Genomic DNA, 18,922 nt, shown 5'->3' on the forward strand with positions numbered 1-18,922 from the left:
GTGAGCCTTGTCTGAAAAGTAAGCCATTACAGCATTTGAAGAACACATCATGTAGATTTGAATGTGAAACAGTTATCCAATAATTATGTGGGCCACTGCATGAGAATCCCCTCTGATATCCTCTGACATATGACGTAGTAGATTGGGGCCAAGGCCTTTGTGTGCATCATAAGCACATTAATCAGCAATGTCCACATCCGGCTGATTAACTTGAATGGTGAAATGTTATACAAACCAAGAAGTTATCTTACCAAGATAACAGAAATGTAAATGAAATGACTTAAAAGAAGATGATAGTGCATAGTGATAGCCATATCTAATATTTACCTTAAGAAATAAGGTGGGAAAAGTACCTCAAATTACAACTAAGACAAATAAATTGGGCAACATTAATAATCATATTCAAAACGATATTAAAAGCATTTGCTTAATGATGCAAACATTTAATTGTCATACCAATACACTAGAAATGGAAACTGACAGTTTAACCCTTCAGACCTATTAACATTTTCACTGTAGATATATGGTTTATATTTTGTATAATAATTATTGGTAATTTTATCGCAGGTATAGCAGTCGTAGCATAAAGCTGTTGTATTGACTTCATTACAGACTTTCTTCATTCATTTACTTCTGCAGCCCACTGTTACCGTAGTTTGGAAAATGTCCCAGAGTGGTAAATAACACTTTAAAGCAAAAATGTAATGTAGTGATTTTGTCTTATGGTTTTCCAACCCGTCTCTTGTTACAACATATACTACTATAACATATACTACTAAAAATTAAGAACTCTAAATAACCTATTAAACTGGGTTTTGACTTTCAAACGATGAACTTGAAGGAGTTTTTGAAGGTTTTTAACTGTTAAAAGGTGTGTTGTGTCATTCTCTCCCCTCTAGAAGGCACCCAGTCTCAATAGTTTCTTATTTAGCTAACAATTCCCCCATGTTTACCTTATCCATGAAGAGTGGGGTGGAGACTATTGGCCCTTGACATTGAAGTGATCCATTCTCATTGGCTGGCTATTTTACTTTAGGTCGGCTGTAAGGTTTGTGTAACTGCATACATCTCCAACAACTCTGATGCATCGACTCTTCCTCTGGCATTCTTTGGAAGGAATAACTATATAATTGCGAAGAAAGCTACAGGAGATCTATTTAAAGGACACGTATATTCAACTTTGAAACATGACACCAAAAACCAGAACAAGGAATTATATTTTAAATTGACTTAACAATGGGTTTCATTTCTTAAAAGGTTAACAATCTCTCTGCTGATCCCTCATCATCAATAGGATAAGAGTCGGTTTTCTTATCTTTATCTGAAGCGTAGTTAAATTGCATGGAATATACTCCCATGTGAGAGAAAGACGTGGCCACAGCCTTTTCTCGACGGGGAGGAGGATTACAGGAAGGTCTCCGAGCAGCTTCTCATCACAAACCATCCAACCTCCGGGCACTCCAGTCTCTGCTGCGCGCTCCCAGGATCAAAAATGGACAATAACACACACGGAAGAATGAGCACTACGATGGCTGATTCCACCGATACAAGAGTAAATGACTTGATTGACACTGTATACATTAATCCTAAATTATCTAACGAGGCACAGTCTCTGACTTGCATGTCCCCGGCCGTGCGTAATTTTGGAAACTCCAGCTCGCTGTTCCACGGTCTAAATTCGAGCGGCAACGGAGCAGTTTTCAAAGATTGTACCATACTCGATGGAGCACTTGCGGGAAAACATTTTTATGACAGTAACAGTGACTATCTGAAGTGTGACAGTGTGCCGTGGGACGTTCAGAGGACAAATGTGGCCACAACCAAAAGTTTGCCAGCCGCAAGTTTAAGCCTATCAACATCAACAGGAGCGTGTAAATTCATCAAAGATGAAAAAAAGCATTCTGTGATCATAAACACCCCCATTCGTAACTTCGACACATCACCGGGGATTCCTGATTTGGACACCTGCTATGACACCGATAGAAAACAGCAGCTGAGGCTCACTGACGGAGTGTCCGCGAGCTTCTCCCCGGCTGCAGCGATGCCGAGGCTGGAGGGATCTCCAAACTTTCTGATGGACCTGAACCAGCCAGATCAGCTTCCAGCGCTCATCCAGGTGAGGGCCGACTCCAGGTGTGCTGTGTCCGGGAAGACTGTTGGTAACTTTGATGCCAATACGCACGCAGTCCAACAGCCACTGACCATGTACAAGACCGAAGTTCCCAGTTGGCAGACACAGCCGTCTCCACAGTACTGGTGCCAGTCCCTAGGGATGAACGATGACCAGTTCACACAAAACGGCTATGAGGGGATCCAGAACCAGGCCATGAATCGGAGAAACCCATCACCCTATTCCGCATACCCCGGGTAATTATTACTATAACACTTGACGTAAATTGAAAAACAAAGTTCCACCTGACAATGGAAAAGAAAAAACAAAAACAAAAAACTAACAAACTGAGTCCACCATGACAGTTAAATAACATTATGCTTAATGATTAAATGGTGGTTAAAATGATATATAAATACTTTTTTTTTTACAACAATTCTGCTAAAAATGACATTCTCCTTTTCACTTGTTAACTGTGGGCATGGACAGTTTTGCAATAGCTTTGACAAATAAGGCTTATATGTACATAATTTGATGATCAGATATTAAATAATCCAGATACCCATTATAGGACATGATAGGGTTGGTAGGGGATTTTCCACAGCACAATTAGGCCTACCTGTTTATCAGTCGGTCTGGCCAAATTGCCGTGGCAGAGAAAGTGGAAAAAACAAGCTCTTGTCCGAAAATGAGTCACTTCCGTTCATTTGTCTATCTAACTCAACTAACATCGGATCAAAAGGTTTACCTCGTTTTAAAGTCAAGTCAAATTAAAATATGTAACCCTACTCAGTCTAATTTCAGTTCTTTTTACTTTCAGAAGCAATTATTTTGCATTTTACCCATACATCTATATGTAGGCCCACACTATTGGTCCCTAATGCCCTAATGGTCTTATACCTTAGTTTGCAAACATATCAAGAGGATTCTTTAATAAGCTTGCACTCAAGGGTTGAACACACCCAAAAGTGTGAACTGTTTAATTAAAACAACATGTAGTTATTGCCTTTAAACTAGGTTTGGCTTAGATGATCCGTTATTTGATTTAACTACAAAAATTGTACATTTGACCACTATGTAAAAAGTTTAAATGGAGATAAAATTAGGTTGTTCTGCATAAAAACAGAATGGACATATCTGCAATTTGTATATACATTTAACTTCACAGGGCAGTTCATCAATGTATAATTTCTTTGTTATTTCAGTATGCCACCTCAGAGACAATGTTTGATCTGTGGGGATGAGGCGTCTGGTTGTCACTATGGAGTCTTAACCTGCGGGAGCTGTAAAGTCTTTTTTAAAAGAGCAGTTGAAGGTGAGCAGAAAAACAATTTCTTAACTTCAAGAACAAATACATTTTCATCTCCTTACATATTCAATCAATCCTGTACAGGGACTCTTATGGAAAGGGGAAACACATCAGCTCTAAAGCAGATATTTAAACAGTTTTTTCCCCAGACTGTGCTGTTAGTCCATGTGTATTTACATTGTTGATATCACATAATACATGTTGTATAATATGTAACACTTGAATGTTATGGTTCCTGCAAATGAAAATGTGTCACTATGCCAACTGGCAACTGTTGATCAGTTGGAAAAGTTCACAAGAAAAAAAATCAAAGATAAAAAATCTAATAATAAAAAACACTGAGGATAACTAATCTCTGATGTACTATCACAAGTCCCTGGTGAATGATATTGAAAGGGAGTTACCGCGTCAATTTTGACTAACCTTCTATGGCAGTTTTTAAAGGTCATTAGCAATAGTATCACATTGACCAGTGCTCAACGTGTTCTTCTTCTTGGACTTGTTTTTTCTTGTTATCTTGCAACACGAGATACATAAGAGCCACTATGTCTCACCATGGCCGTGTCACTCTGTCCTCACAGCCTTGCCTCTATCTCATTTTCTCCTCAGAACATTGACTCTGAGGTGGATGGAGTAGCCATGTTAATAGTCAAGAGCCCTTCAACACCTTTCCTCCCCTCATTATGCCTCTACCCCTCACTGCGTATGTGAAGATCAATTCATCATAAAAACTGTGTGCATTATCTGTGTCCTTTCATTCAATAGGCCATCACAGCTATCTCTGCGCTGGGCGAAACGACTGCATTGTGGACAAAATTCGGAGGAAAAATTGCCCTGCGTGCCGCCTCCGGAAGTGCTATCAAGCGGGAATGATGCTAGGAGGTAATGAGTGGTTGGATTTATTTTCCCAGATATGATACTGATTATGTAACAGTAATTCAGAGTTTGAATTCCGGGTAGCATCAAAAAGTGCTTGGATAAAAAATGACAGCAATAACATTGATTTATTGACTTGGCAAGGATAGGAAAAGCTCTCTGGTGTGTTATGGTCACACGTTGTGCTCTTTGTCACTAAATTTAACAAGGCCTTGTACTTCTATCGCAGGCAGGAAGCTGAAGCGTTTTGGGGCCTTGAAAGCCTTCAATCTGGCCCCGTCCCTGATGTTCCAGTCACACTTTGCCATGTCCAATGACAATCATGCCTTGACCTCCATGTCATGCATACCAGGCATCCGCGAGGTGCACCTCTCCCAACAGATCCTCAATATCTTGGAAAACATCGAACCAGAGATCATGTACTCCGGGTTTGACAGCACCCACACCGAGGGGCCCCACATTCTGCTCAACAGTCTCAACGTGCTGTGTGAGAAACAGCTGGTGTGGATCGTCAAGTGGTCCAAGTCCCTCCCAGGTAATGGCTCTCTTCAGCTCAGGGTCACCACTGTAGTCGCCATGGGGATGCACTGGCAGCCCACGCCGAAGGCCTCACAGCCTTAACCACCGACTGAGCTAGAAGGCGATATTGGTTAAGAGTGATTCCAAGTGGTGTATATAGTTGTTGTCACAGAAAATGTTAAAATAAAAGGTTTTCAGATTTTTCTTAGGAATAAGGCTGTAAGCTGATATAAACTGTATATAAATTAAAAAAAATTGGATCACCACTGGGTTTGATTTAGGGCTGTCAGATTTTCACTTTACAATTACACTGGTCAAAAGCGGTCACAAAAACATTAAATTCAGAAACTTTGGGGTTTTTTTTGTCTCGCTTTTGAAAAAGGATTTAATTATTTGTGTGTGGGGAATTAGGGATGACAAAAGGAGAGCAGCAGAACATAAACTATTCAAGAGGCATTGGATTATTTAGAAGAATTTATCATGACTGTTTTCCTAACATAATACAAATATTTGTGTTTTTTTATCTGGGTTATCTTCAATACCAGTTTATAGCAATATATCAGGAGTGCACTGATATTATGTCATGGCAGCATATACTATGAAAAAAGAAGTTAACACTGGATTACTGGATTTTTTCTTCTAAGGGTTTCGTAATCTTCACATCACGGATCAGATGACCCTCATCCAGTACTCGTGGGTGAACCTGATGGTGTTCTCTCTTGGGTGGCGTTCCTATCAGAATGTCACCAGTGAATATTTATACTTTGCACCTGATCTGGTTCTCAGTCAGTAAGTAACTATCCATAAACACGACCGTGTCCCAACCTTACATTATTTTGGATGAAAAAGAAGCTCTTGATTGTTCAGAATCATAAACCTGTTTTTTTGTCTGTCAGGGAGCAAATGAGGAGATCTCCGATTTACGACCTGTGCCTGGCCATACAGTTCATCCCTCAGGAGTTTGCAAACCTTCAAGCTACCCGCGAGGAGTTTCTTTGCATGAAAGCCATAATATTACTCAACACAGGTAAAAGCCACAACAATTCCTGCATCAGATGACTCACTTTGTACCCTTATGTTGACCTTCTTGTTTGATTTTGAATACAATGTTGTAAGGCAGAGATGTGAAGCGTTGATGAGCCACACAATAAAGGGAGTGTTGGACAGGGGGAGTGGACCGTGAAAATATATATGTAGCAGCTGCTAACAAGAAGAACTAGATTTCACTGAAAAACAGCAGACATGGCTTAGAAAAAAGGCACCCCCCCCCCCCCCCCCCCCCTTAGTTCACTTACTTAGTTTTGCTCAACTCCTACATGCCTATCATGATTATGTTATTGGATCCCATAGAAACTCAAACAACTGAGCAAAGATAATGTTGTTGCTGTTAGGGTTAGAATAAAATACTAAATATATAAAACATATCTGTACGAAATAATTTAACAGTGTCTGACTCTGGGAAAGTGAGAAAACAGTAGTAATCCGCAAAAGTAGTGTATCTCATAAATATATCTCAAACCAAATCTCGCACATTAAGGCTATTCTATGTGATCTTTAAATAACACATGCATTATATATTTTGAAAAATTCCATTGCCCTTGGCTTCCCCTGCAACTGTCTTCATCCCGTAAGGAAGGTCACTTCCTATAAAAATCAGCATTAGAGAAACAATATTTTTAAATCTATATTTGTCCTGTCTGTTTTCAGTGCCTTTGGAGGGACTCAAAAGCCAGGCAGCGTTTGAAGACATGAGACAAAACTACATCCGGGAGCTGACTAAGGCTATCCACCTGAAAGAGAAGGGCCTGTTGGCCAGCTCACAGAGATTCTACCACCTCACCAAACTGATGGACGCCATGCATGATGTAAGCTATCTACATATCTAAGCATTGATTCATGTCTTTATCTAACTGCTATTTTAATGAACACCAAGACAAACATGCATGTCTCTCTCTTGACAGATAGTGAAAAAGGTCAACCTGTTCTGTCTGAGCACCTTCATCCAGGCGGACGCCATGAAAGTGGAGTTTCCAGAGATGATGAAGGAGGTCATCGCCTCCCAGCTTCCCAAGGTCCTGGCAGGCATGGTGCGGCCCCTCACCTTCCACTCCAAGTGATGATGCCAGCACACGTCGCAAATCTGTTTTCATCCCAATATTACTGAATTATGTGTCAGTTAGTACTTGAGCCCTTTTACTTTATAAGGGCGACAGAGTTCTTTCAACATGTTTTTAAATATATTGAATATAATCTCTTTGAAAAATATGAATTCAGAGAGATGAATGGTTTTGAGAACCATTAGAGATACTGATATGTTTGTATTGAAGCTACAAAAGACAAAGAAAATACTAAGTAATTCAGTTTTCTCCCCACCATTTTATTCTTATTAAAAAAAAATGCAGTAAACAAAGACAATAATGAATGAAATTATTTTAGAGTGACTCACTGCAACTACTTCAGGGAGGAGAAATGGACAAGATAACTACAATATTTGATAAGAAAAAGAAAAAAACTATGATCTTGAGTGGGTTAAAAATAACTATGAAGACATCTCTGCAAAGGTTTTGCCCTTAATGTGTTCTTTTCATACCGTTACTTATTCAAAAACTCTTCATTAAAGACATTCAGACATTAATGGAAGAAGTATGCTACATTTGAATTGAGTGCAGTAGGTACATCAATTCATTTCACAATGTCACAATGAAATACTTTTCTGAATCAGCATGAAAACAGCTGCTCAATGTCTCCTTGGCACATAGTCTTACTCTTATTTGAATGTAACAAACAAGTCAGTTCAAATGTTTTGGAGCTCTAGTTAAAAGAAAAAAAGGAAAAAGATGTAACTTCCCTGGTGGGGATAATAGAAATGCAAACATATATTTATCTAGCTTTGGATAGGAATGAAAGTAAATCATACTAGGACAAACTCTAGTGTAGTTGTAGCTTTGTAATTGAAAAAAAAATCCCCCTATAGTCGTTGCACAAAGAAACTAGTAGAGCTGACCCTCTAACAGTCAATCCATTCCCACTATTCATCTGTTGTACATATTGTAATTAAGGTTTTCTGGCTGCAGTGAGAAGTTAACTGTGAACAAGACATTACAGTAAACAATAAACGCTGTTTATTTGTAGACATGCACCGTCAACATCAGTAGATGATTGCAAGGAAACAAGCTTGCCATTTAAAAAGAAGGACATATTTAGGATATGAATATCATTTCCCCTGCAAATTCAGCCTGTAAGGGAGTATTATTCCAGCATGAACATTCAAGGCCACCTCACATTCCTAAAGTTGAAAATGGAAAAGAACATCCTGATCTTGGGAAGCACGGGTTATTAAAAAACCTTACGATCACCACAGGGGTCTTACTTTGGGATCATTTTTCAGTTTGTAATAACTATAGATGTTCTGTTGTTTCTTTTATCTTCTTTTTTTCTTTTCAAAGTATCACTGAAGTTTTGATAATGATGGGATTTGAAACTGACAGTTATAGAACATTAAATATTAAATGGTATCTTTAACATATTATAATCTGATACATGTGTAGTTTTCATAACTGGTACACCAGTGTACCAGTAAGCAGTACCACATTTAGGCATTAAAGCTGAAAGCTCCACCTTCATGACATTATAAAAAACACATTTTTACATACGGCATATATATTTGATGTGATAATTTATAGTAAGAAAACACAAAGTACATATTTTTGGTTAGCAGTTGCTAAAGAACTCATGAGCATTAATGTACAGTACAGTACGGTGTGGCTAACAGAAAGTGCACTGCAGCAGTGAGCAGGTTCAGTGGATGAACAATGATCACAGGCAATAAACATGACAGTTAAGGTGCAAACCCATAATGCTTTATCTATTAAATTCTAATAGATTAGATTAGTTTCATTATTTTCAATCACAGTTTGTTTGATTACAGCTATCAGAAATATTTAATAAACTACAGATTTCCATTAAAAGCTTGATTAAAAGAAAGTGTTCTGTCGATATAAATGACAGAGTAAAATATAATGTATTTCTGAGAATAAAACTTGTGATATTGGACGTGACTGTTTTGTGATTCTGTTGGCTAATATTGGGGCTAAAACATCAGTGCAGTCGATGGGTAACATATTTTACAATGTCTATTTGTTCTTAACTTCTGAATCTCTGTGGGTACCCCAATCATTTAACGATAAAGTCATTGCAGTAAAAAGAGGTACATGTTCGAACTGGTAAAGCAATTACTGCCCCGCTTGATATCTGCTTGGGTTGCATAAAATACAGAAAATTTCAGTACCAGCAACATAAAAAAATCAGCCACTTTGTGTGTTGTGTTTTTCATGGATACCATGAAAAAGATGCCGTGTATACCAGCTTTGTTAGAGGAAGATGACATAATTCTCAGGGATTAAACCTGTCCTCCCCTCGTATGTTGCTTGGAGCCAGCCTGGTTCGACAGAGGCGTAGACTACAGGACAAAAAGAGAGAAAAATACTTAAAGCAAAGGGAAGCGAGAAATAGTCTTTTGCTCTAACAATCTGTATTTGGTTTCACTATTTCTTAGACTTGGGGAAAAATGCTATTAGGCAAAAAAAATAAACGTTTAAATCAGACTGAGAAGACTCCGGGTCAGACTGCTCTTTGGATACAGTCCCTGCTGAGTATTTTAGCAGGCTTGAAGACAAAATCTCCTGGCTTAATCACACGCATACAGTCATGAAAACAACAAGGTTAATCATTGCTCAGATGCAGCAACGTTTATCAAACTGATCTGCTAAGATAATCAAGCAGGGATATGCTCTATAATGGTGTAGAGAAACCTGGCCTGTTAATGTAGAGGGCAGTAAAAGCACTCTGTCTACTGGTAAGTGGAGGGGAGCATTGTTGATGTTTTTGCTTTTGGCTCCTGGCTCTGCTGCCTGTGTTAACAGGGAACAGACAGGCACTGGTGCTTTCCATCACGAGGTTACAGTGACCTGCCTGCACTGGTTGTGGGCCAAGTCATCTCATCATGGAAAAGGCAAGAGGCAATAAAAACTAAACTCAGGCTGCTTATACTTAAGCAATACATATGAGGGTTTCACATTAGGACAAAGTGATTATGTGCCTCTACATAACACTGGGAATTAGGTAAGCCTGTGCTGTGTGTTGCCAGCAGATAACAGTATGTGTGTGTTTACAATGTCCAAACTTCCAATCAGCCTATGCAAGGACGTTGTAAACACTTCTGTTAGATGAAGCATTTAATGTTTGCCTCTTAATGGAAGTGCTTACCGTTTGTGAAGTGCGCCCCCTGGGGGAAGCTGAGCTCATGGCTGTGCTCTGCTTCACATGAATACATTGCCTTGGCGTCCCTGTAAAGAGCACCAAATACGGGAATGAAATGGCAGATTTTATGTGATGCAGTGTGATTAAATCAGTAGAACGGTTATAGAAAATGTCATGTTTTTACTGCACCTTCCCACTGGAACAGACTGTGGGGAAGAGGCATTTTCAAAAAGCAGTGCTCTGGCAGCCACCCTGAAACAAAGAGACAAACAAGTTCAGTCCACTTGTCTGTTTTATGGATCAAATAAACAGCTGAAATTATATCACAACATAAATATGCCTTGTAATCAGAGATGGGCAGTAACTACATACTGTACTTAAATGCTATTTTGTCATACTTGTACTTTACTTGAGTACGTCAATGTAATGCTTTACTGTATACTACTACTCCCTTATATTTTGGAACATTTGTGCTACATTTATTTAACACTAATAGTTACCAGCTACAGTTTACATATATAAAACACATTTTTATATGATATATAATGCAGTATGTTACTACCAATCTATTAAAAATAAAAATAAAATTGTCTTACTATTACCAAACTACAAACTTTACATGCTCCTTCATGTATTTGTAAGCAATTACAAGAAGGAACAATTTAATATTCTATAATAATAAAATACTTTAAAAACAGCCATGGTGCATAATGACTATTTACTTTCGATACTTTCTGTAAATAAGTATATTTAGCTGGCAATACTTCTACTTAGGACCATTTTGAATGCAGGACTTTCGCTTGTTATGAAGTATTTTCAGACCAAAGTATTTCTACTTTTACTTAAGAAAAGGATCTTAGTACTTCTTCCACCACTGCCTGTAATCACATGATCAGAGTAATAATCTGTTTTAATAAATCATATCTATTAAATCAGCAATGCTGCCTCCAGAGGGAAAGTAAATCCAGAACGAGTCTTTCCACTTCCCAGTGTTTCTCATTGTTTAGAACATGGTGTAATGCTTAATGACAGATTACAGGAGGTTCCCTTCCTCCGGGCCGACTCCAACATGGTGCTGGATTGAGTTAAAATATATAACAAGGCTGCTCTTGACCCTGCTTGCAACAACCTTACAGTCAAGGGGACAACGGAGCCCGGGGCCAGCTGGGAGGGTGCGACACAAGGAAACAATTTGAGAGACGGCGTGACTGGCTTTTCAGACATCGCAAGTCAAACAATCTATTTGTCCCGGGAGAACAAGTGCAGACTGTTGCTAGGTCACATCAACCCAGGAGCAGGCAGAGCTTAATTAAAGGCAGCTCTCCCACCACAGAGGGAAAGACATAAATCTGCTTACACATACTCATCTGATCTTAGAGACCTCTCTATGCTCTGTCTATGCTCATAAACAGATGGAGGTGGAGGAGGCTGTGGATTCACAGGGGACGGATGGAAAGGGGGGGAATATGGAGAGAAATTTAGCTGAACTATTGTCCTCATGCCTTAATGACTAGCAGTTATTTTGTGGGGGCACATGAAACTGCACATGTACAAACAGATCTTGCAATGTATCCATTAAATCAGATGTTGTCAACCACGGACTGTTTTCGTTATTAACTGATATGATGATTTTGTTTTTTGAATAATCAATTAATCATTTTGTCCAATTCTGACCAGAAAGTGATGAACGAATACAAATTACATTCGACAACAAACTGGGAAAACTGCTTTAAATCACTTGTTTTCTCCGGCCAATAGCCAAACACTTAATTTATTAGATTTAGAATTATATAAATCAAAGAAAGCAGCACATCCTCACATTGAGAGCTTGGGATCATAACATATTGGTGTTTTTGCGTTATGGATAACTACAAGAGCTGCAGCAAATATTAGTTATTTCTTTTGCGAAAAAATTACAAGACATTTTGTTTTGAGCCTTTCACATTTGGAGATATCCTGCTTTTTTTGTATATCTATTAAACTGAATATCCTCATGTTCAAAACAAGGCCTTTAAAGACACCAGCTTGGACTTTAAGATACTGGAGATTTACATTTTTATTATTTTGTGACTTTTTGTAATCTAAACCAGGGGTGTCCAAACTGTTTTCACTGAGGGCCACAGGCAGAAAACTATACGAAAGGCTGGGCCCTTCACTAGAGGTGAGGTATATTGACTTAAAGGTTCAGTTATAAGTTAGCAAAATCAATCAAATGTAGGTAAATTTAGCTTGATACTTGAATATGCTTTAAGAAACAAAACCTCAGATTGCTTATCAAAAGGGGAAATAGGAAGAATCTATTTCAAGCTGGTTATGGAAATAAGTTATTGGGCTTTTAAACTAAGATTTGTTAGAAAATGTTTTCAACTAAGAGTGACTCAATTTATTTCAAAAGTGGGCTTATAAACACATGAATGCTACTGTGTGATACTAAGATTTCACAATATAAGAAAAGCACAAGTATCAAGCGTGGGCCCTATTCCATTATACTTTTAGAATTTGCCCCCGGGCCTTAGTTTGGACACCTCTGATTTAACGATTGATCTAGGAAATAATTGTCGGATTAATAATTAAGGAACATAATCATTAGTTGTAACATAAATAGCTACTGTTCAACTATCAGAATACCTGTTCATATTTTACCAATAGGTTAATCTTTTACAGCTGCAGCACTAGTTCTGGATGAGTAATATTTAATAAAAATGTCCATGAGATAAACATTTTACAGATGGAATTACACTGGAGTGGATATCATAACTTAGGAATAGTACGTTCAAATAAGCAAAATGATAAGCTGTTTGAAATCCATTACACTGAGCCAGGTCTCTGGTAGCCGTTGCCGACTGAGGTGTCCAGCCTGCAGCGCATCACTACTTTAGGGGGAAGGTCCGGGTGCTCTTTGGCCTTTGAACTGTCATTGGGCTCCAGTGTGGACAGACTTTGGACGGATCCAGAGCAGCTCCGGTGGCCTTGAGGGAGACAAACAACAAATATGAAGCAAAGGACACACAGACATTTGAGTTTAATATTTAAACTGCTCACATATTGCACAGAGAAACTGAAATGAGTCATTTAAACAACATGTTCCCACTGCTGTTTAAACAATGCTTAAGTCAAACAGGTGTCAGGGTTTGAAAGTAATTAGTCCTGGTAGAATAACTTATGAGAATATAAGTATCTGCTGTATAGACTCTGTCCTGAAAATGACAATTTCATGAGGTTTCACTTTATTACGGCAACGGAAACAAAATCTATAAACTGCTGTCAGGCAAGGTTAAACTATGATCCCCTGATGACTACCATACCGTCAGATATATGCAGTGATTTCAGAGAGGGGCCGGCAGAGCGGTTCAGCAGGGCTGGCTTGAGGTCAATGCGGCAGTGCGGGGCTTTTTTGGGAGCAGGGGACAGGCTTGGTGCGATGCTGACGGAGGACAAGCTGAGAGCGTCCTCTGACTCTCCGTCTGTCCGCCCCGCGTCCTCCCTGGAGCTGGACTCGGGGCTGCTGACACACACGGCACTCCTGGGGCCATTAGAGAGCAGCGATGGCATTCTGCGCAGGTCCAGCAGCGACTTGGCTTTGGCCTGAGCGGAGGAAGTGGTCTTGGAGGAGCTGTTCTGCTCGGAGGAGTGAGAGGACAAAGATTCCATGCTGCCCATGGGGGTGCTGCTTGGACTGCTGCTGAAAGTGTCACCTATGCAGGGGCCAGAGAAAAGGCCCACACAGCCCTCATTAAAACCTACTAAGCGAGGAATTCATCACTTTATGGCTGATAAGAAAACAGAACTGAAACGATAAAAAAATGATATATTATATCTTTAAAGTCATTTTACAAGGAAAAACTGTGTGAAAATACTGTGTGAACTGTGTTCAGCATCTTAAATAGTACCTGCTTTACTCTGCTTTATATCAAAACAAACAAGACCTTTAAGTGCATACCTCTGACCGAGTCAATAAAAGAATAGGCAGATTAAATGATAATGAAAACAATTGTTAGGAACAGCCTAAAATATATGCTGTTTTCAGAAGAGAAAGTAATCATCTGGAACCTAATTTAGTATTTGAAAACCCAGCTAAAATGAGGCGCATCTTTCATAAACGCATCCCCAGGAGTATGAGCAATAAAATAGGCCACCAGTCAGGAAAAAGTGGTGTGATGACCTGTGGTGGAAATCATTGCTTTGAAACTCACTTTCTGCATCTGCCAGGCACAGTGTTGGGGTGTAGAGGCTGCGGGGCTTCCGGGGCCCCGTGGACAGACAGATGGCCCGGCTCCTGCGAGAGCCAGGCTGACTCTGGGGCTGGGGCAGGGGCACGTTGGGGTCCGGAGGCTCGTGGAAGATCTGGAGGTCCAGAAGGAGCACATACTAGACAACACAACTCCACAATCTGAGTATTCTTTACCAATGCAGACTGGTATTACACTTGATTTTGAAGCTTGTGACCAGTATTTTAAGACTCTTTCTAGTATAGATAAGAATAGAGTAAAAATACTTGTAAAGGAAAAGTAAGAGCTGGGTTTTGCAATAAAATACTTTCAAAGCAATATTCTTAAAGATTTTCAATTAAGACAATTTTTCTTTTAAGTAAATATCTATTGCTAAATGAGGGATCACCATGCACCTAGGGCCCACTGATCAAAGTATCACCATATTTATATACTTTCAGTGTATGAATTGGGTGTCTGAGGCAACATTCCCGGATTTTTTAAATGTATTTAGACAACCAGAACAAATGTCATACTGCTAGAGTGTCAAATAAAATAATTTGACTGCTGAAACATGAGTTGACTTTATTATGAAGCTAGCACTCACCGTTATCTCAACTGCTACAAGACAACGTTCATTTAAAAGCGGTTCAGTTTAAAATAGTGCAGGGTGTAATGGAAAGTCAGTAGCAGTCATGGTGTGAGCCGTTAGACGAAGAGCTGCAGGCGACAGGCCTCCCACCATCAACTTCTCAGTGAGGTAACCAACTCCTTTCACTGCTTGCAGACTCATGCCGCGTGCCGCATTAAACCAGATCTACGTTTCTCACAGGATGATGGCTGACCTCTTTGTTAAAATGACAATGTTGGCACAAAGTATTCTAGGACCAGTAATCAACCAAATTTAGTGTCAGGCGAAACCAACTAGGACATACATTTTAATGACTGCAACTTTACAGTTAGAAATTGGATAAAAGATGCAGGTGAAACTACAAGTATACTTTACATTTACATCCAAACAATGACTCGCCTTGTTGAAGTTCTCGATAAGTATTTCCATCACAATGTTCTGAAACTTGATGTTCATCATGGCAGCCACAGTTTCCTCTTGGGAGCGCATCATGGTGGGCCCAAAGATGACACCCAGGTTAGATACCGTCATCAGGTTGAACTGGCTCTGAGCTGACACTCTGCAGGTGGAGAAACATGTGCGTTAACAAGAGTAAGATGCTGTTCTCTACTCATAATGAACCGTGTGGTAAGGGGATGTACTATACAAGCTACAAACAGTTTTAGACCTACAAATGCATTACACCTGAACTGTGAATACAATTTAATCAGTCTCAGCAATGTTTATCTTCTTTCAGGGCAGCAGTGTAACCGATTCATTACAGTAATACCTACGTGACGAGGTGTTTTATTAACAGCTCCAGCATTTCCTTGTTCCTCTCGGGGAGCTTATGAACCAAAGCATGGACAGCACACACCCTGTAGTTCTGGTCATCTGACTCTGAGGAGAGGCAAATGGATATTAAATGACCAATAGGCTCATGTACCAACAGAGAAATATGACGATTGTTTCACAATCATTGACTTTTAGAATGGTGATGATGAAGATCTTTATTACTGTGACTGTGGTCAGAGCAACAAAACACTCTAAGTTAATAAATGTGATGAAAATGGTCCTGTTAACCTCGATGCAGCTACGTTACTTTTTAAGATTATATTTGATCACATAGAGCTGGAATTCTATGAATTTAAATAGAGAAAATATCAACTTCAAAATGTGGTTAAAACGTCAAATTGAGTTAGCAAAATGGACATTCTACTTGAGACACTATATCCAGAGGTGAAGCAAAAAGCAGAGTGGAGATTAAACCAATTTAACTTATCAATTTAACATGACACGAGGCATGCAGTTATTTCTAGAGAGGGTTTAATTGGTTCAATCTTTACTCATTTGGTTTCCCAACCTCAGGGCCTGCATGTATGCCCTGAGGTGTGTGAATGAACACATTTGAAATGCAGTTCTGTTCAAACTTAATTCCCTTTTAAAAAGTTATACACACATTTTTAATATGCAAGAAAAATTACATTTGATTAATATATTTAAATGTGTCATATTTTCAAATTAAAGTGTGATATCTTCTGGCACAATTCATCATTTTCCTTTCCTTGATTAATAACAGCACAGTATGTACATGCTTCATTAGCAGCGCTAGATAAGACAAAAATAATCCTTCATTAGGCCCACAGCAGGGAAGTAAAGAAAAGAAAGTTGCAAGAACAAAACAGAAAAATCTTACACACATATAATAAATAATGCAACAAAATATATAGCACAGATTATTGATTTGATATTATTATTTAATTATGATTACCATATTAGTGCATGTCTTTGAATTGAGCACAGAGTATCTCTTTGTGTCTAATAATACAATGATAAACGGATGAATACAAATAGAATCATAACCAATTTATGCTGTTAAAGTAACTTTTCATAACTTACTGACAGCCAAGATAAAGTCTTTGTGGAGCTTGAAGGTCATAAGAGGTTCGCAGAGACACCTGGTGAATAAAGAGAAGAGTTGGCATTTATTTTCCTGAGTGACACAGGTCTTTTAAATGCAGCCACCTTCCTTTGTGAGCCGCAGGCAGCGCAGAATGCATGATTAACACCAGGGAGGTTTCAAAGAGGCATTATGGAGATAATGATGATTCCTGCAGCCGGTGGGGCGAGCTGACCTCAGGTAATTCTTCAGGCCGCTGGTGATAGTTTTGTTGTCCCACGTCTCTGGATCCAGGTCCATATCCACAGGTGCCTTGGGTGCTATTGGAGACACATTTTATGTTTTTAATAGCATCATAACAAGTACGATTTGAACTCTGTGACCGGCCACTGACAGCAGTGTGTTGTCTCACAGAAATCAAGCTTGAGAGAGTATTTAAAAAATCATTCTGACATTTCCTGTTCAACGTAGGATGCAAACAGGATTACCTTAGCCTCATCTAATAACAGAGGTAATGACAAAGTGTTAGGAGGCCTGATGGCTGTTACAGTGTCACACCACAAGGAGGACCTCTTTCCTCACTCTGCAGTCACATTATGTTTGACTGATTCAACTTTCTATCTACAATTACTTTATTTAAGTAAATAATTGAGTTACTTGTCATTTTACTTAAATATGTTCACATTTTGTTACTTTATACTTTTACTCCACTACATTTTGGAGGCAAATGCACTTTTTACTCCACTACATTTATTTTACATATTAACTTACTAGTTACTTTGCTGATTTAGACAATCAATAAAATATATAAATCGCTGGATACGTTATAACAAATTATTTTAGGTTAAGGTATGAGGTAGTGTATATAGAAATTCAAATAAAGCCCAACTTTATCAAGTGCAACACGGAAGTGATGAGCACATAAATGCGCCAATAATTATAATTAAATATTTGTTTGTGGTTAAAATGGCCTTTTTGCATAATGAGTACTTTCACTTTTGGTACTTAAAGTATTTTTAATGCTAATATTTTTTATTCAAGTACCATTTTGAATGCAGGATTGTGCTGTTACTTTGACTTAATTTAAGTTAATAATCTAAGTACTTCTTCCATCTCGGATCATTTAATACAATGTACACAACATAGAAAGAAATACTAATAACAGATGTTGGCTGCAATTCTCTTATTTTAGGGGCTCCTTACAAAACACTGTTGTCATCAGCTTCTGCACTTTGGAGTTGACCCCTCCAATCCTGTACAGTCCCATTGTATTTATCCCTGTATGGCAAAGAGTAAATTCAAGAATTGGTAAAAGAAAGAAAGATTCAAAGTTGAGTTAATGCTGAAGAGGTGGTTATAATGTGTTATGTCAACCAAAGAATGAAACACATTGTTATTCATAATCACAGTCAGGCTGCACTTATGTGATTTGATGGATTAAAGCTGAGAGATTTAAATGCCTCACCTCTATCCTCCACCAGGTCAATGCATCTCCTTACGAAGTTGAAGCCCGCCTCATTAAGAAACGCTGTAATACAACATGAGAATCGAGTTGACACGTCAATTACCTCCTGGGTTAACCGCGCAACATGCAGGAATATCATGCTCTCCTGCGTGCTTGTGCTCTCACTAATAAGATATGGCCGTGTGCTCGAAGGCCCTTCTATGTCAGCTGAGTGGGTGTATGTCAAGTAATTGCGTTAATGAACAGAGATAGCTATAGGTAACAAAGCATGTGTTAGACATGAATGTGTTCGGGATTTTATTACAAGCCTTGGCAAGATAAATGTATGCATTTTAATGATGAATTGGGTTTGGAAAGAAATAAAAAATGTGCACTTACTCTCTTCCTTTTTGCTTAATATGGCAGGGAGGTTGTAGATCTAGGGACATTTTAAGCACATCATTATTAAATCAAGGGGAAACTGAACAAAATATCAGAAAGAAAATAATTATGTCACAGTTTTTTTTCCCAGTGGTCCTTTGCTTTAAATGGACTCTCCTATTTTTAGCACAAGTGGTTGGTGAGGTCATGGTTTCTTAAAAATCAGCCTGAACCCACCAGAAGAGGGTGCCAGTGACAAATAGTTAACATTTGGTATTGTTTTCCATTTAAAAAAAAACAATCCCA

At 38.8% G+C, this 18,922-nt stretch overlaps 2 protein-coding genes across 5 annotated transcripts in view; one reads left to right on the plus strand and one right to left on the minus strand.

The window, feature by feature from the left end:
- The first annotated feature begins 1,092 nt into the window (after positions 1-1,092).
- Positions 1,093-8,867, plus strand: pgr (progesterone receptor). Its single transcript, XM_063907974.1, has 8 exons — positions 1,093-2,367; positions 3,316-3,425; positions 4,185-4,301; positions 4,525-4,830; positions 5,459-5,603; positions 5,711-5,841; positions 6,522-6,679; positions 6,776-8,867. Exons 1-8 carry the CDS (start codon positions 1,493-1,495, stop codon positions 6,929-6,931), a joined length of 1,998 nt encoding a protein of 665 aa, XP_063764044.1. The 5' UTR covers positions 1,093-1,492; the 3' UTR covers positions 6,932-8,867.
- Positions 7,914-18,922, minus strand: part of LOC134880854 (rho GTPase-activating protein 42) — a 61,726-nt gene continuing 50,717 nt past the window's right edge. For 2 of the 4 annotated variants that reach the window (XM_063907966.1, XM_063907964.1), the window contains 13 exons: positions 18,635-18,674; positions 18,257-18,319; positions 17,995-18,069; positions 17,027-17,111; positions 16,791-16,849; positions 15,686-15,791; positions 15,312-15,471; positions 14,267-14,417; positions 13,379-13,768; positions 12,886-13,042; positions 10,263-10,325; positions 10,080-10,159; positions 7,914-9,273 (listed from right to left, as the gene is read on the minus strand). In XM_063907966.1, the coding sequence (XP_063764036.1) occupies positions 9,185-9,273; positions 10,080-10,159; positions 10,263-10,325; positions 12,886-13,042; positions 13,379-13,768; positions 14,267-14,417; positions 15,312-15,471; positions 15,686-15,791; positions 16,791-16,849; positions 17,027-17,111; positions 17,995-18,069; positions 18,257-18,319; positions 18,635-18,674 (1,518 nt within the window). In that variant the 3' untranslated portion in view covers positions 7,914-9,184. Of the gene's footprint in view, positions 9,274-10,079; positions 10,160-10,262; positions 10,326-12,885; positions 13,043-13,378; positions 13,780-14,265; positions 14,418-15,311; positions 15,472-15,685; positions 15,792-16,790; positions 16,850-17,026; positions 17,112-17,994; positions 18,070-18,256; positions 18,320-18,634; positions 18,675-18,922 lie in introns of all 4 variants that reach the window. The other 2 variants (XM_063907965.1, XM_063907963.1) reach the window with 1 other exon arrangement.

Source organism: Eleginops maclovinus, chromosome 18 (genome assembly GCF_036324505.1).
Source record: "Eleginops maclovinus isolate JMC-PN-2008 ecotype Puerto Natales chromosome 18, JC_Emac_rtc_rv5, whole genome shotgun sequence".
NCBI lineage: Eukaryota > Metazoa > Chordata > Actinopteri > Perciformes > Eleginopidae > Eleginops > Eleginops maclovinus.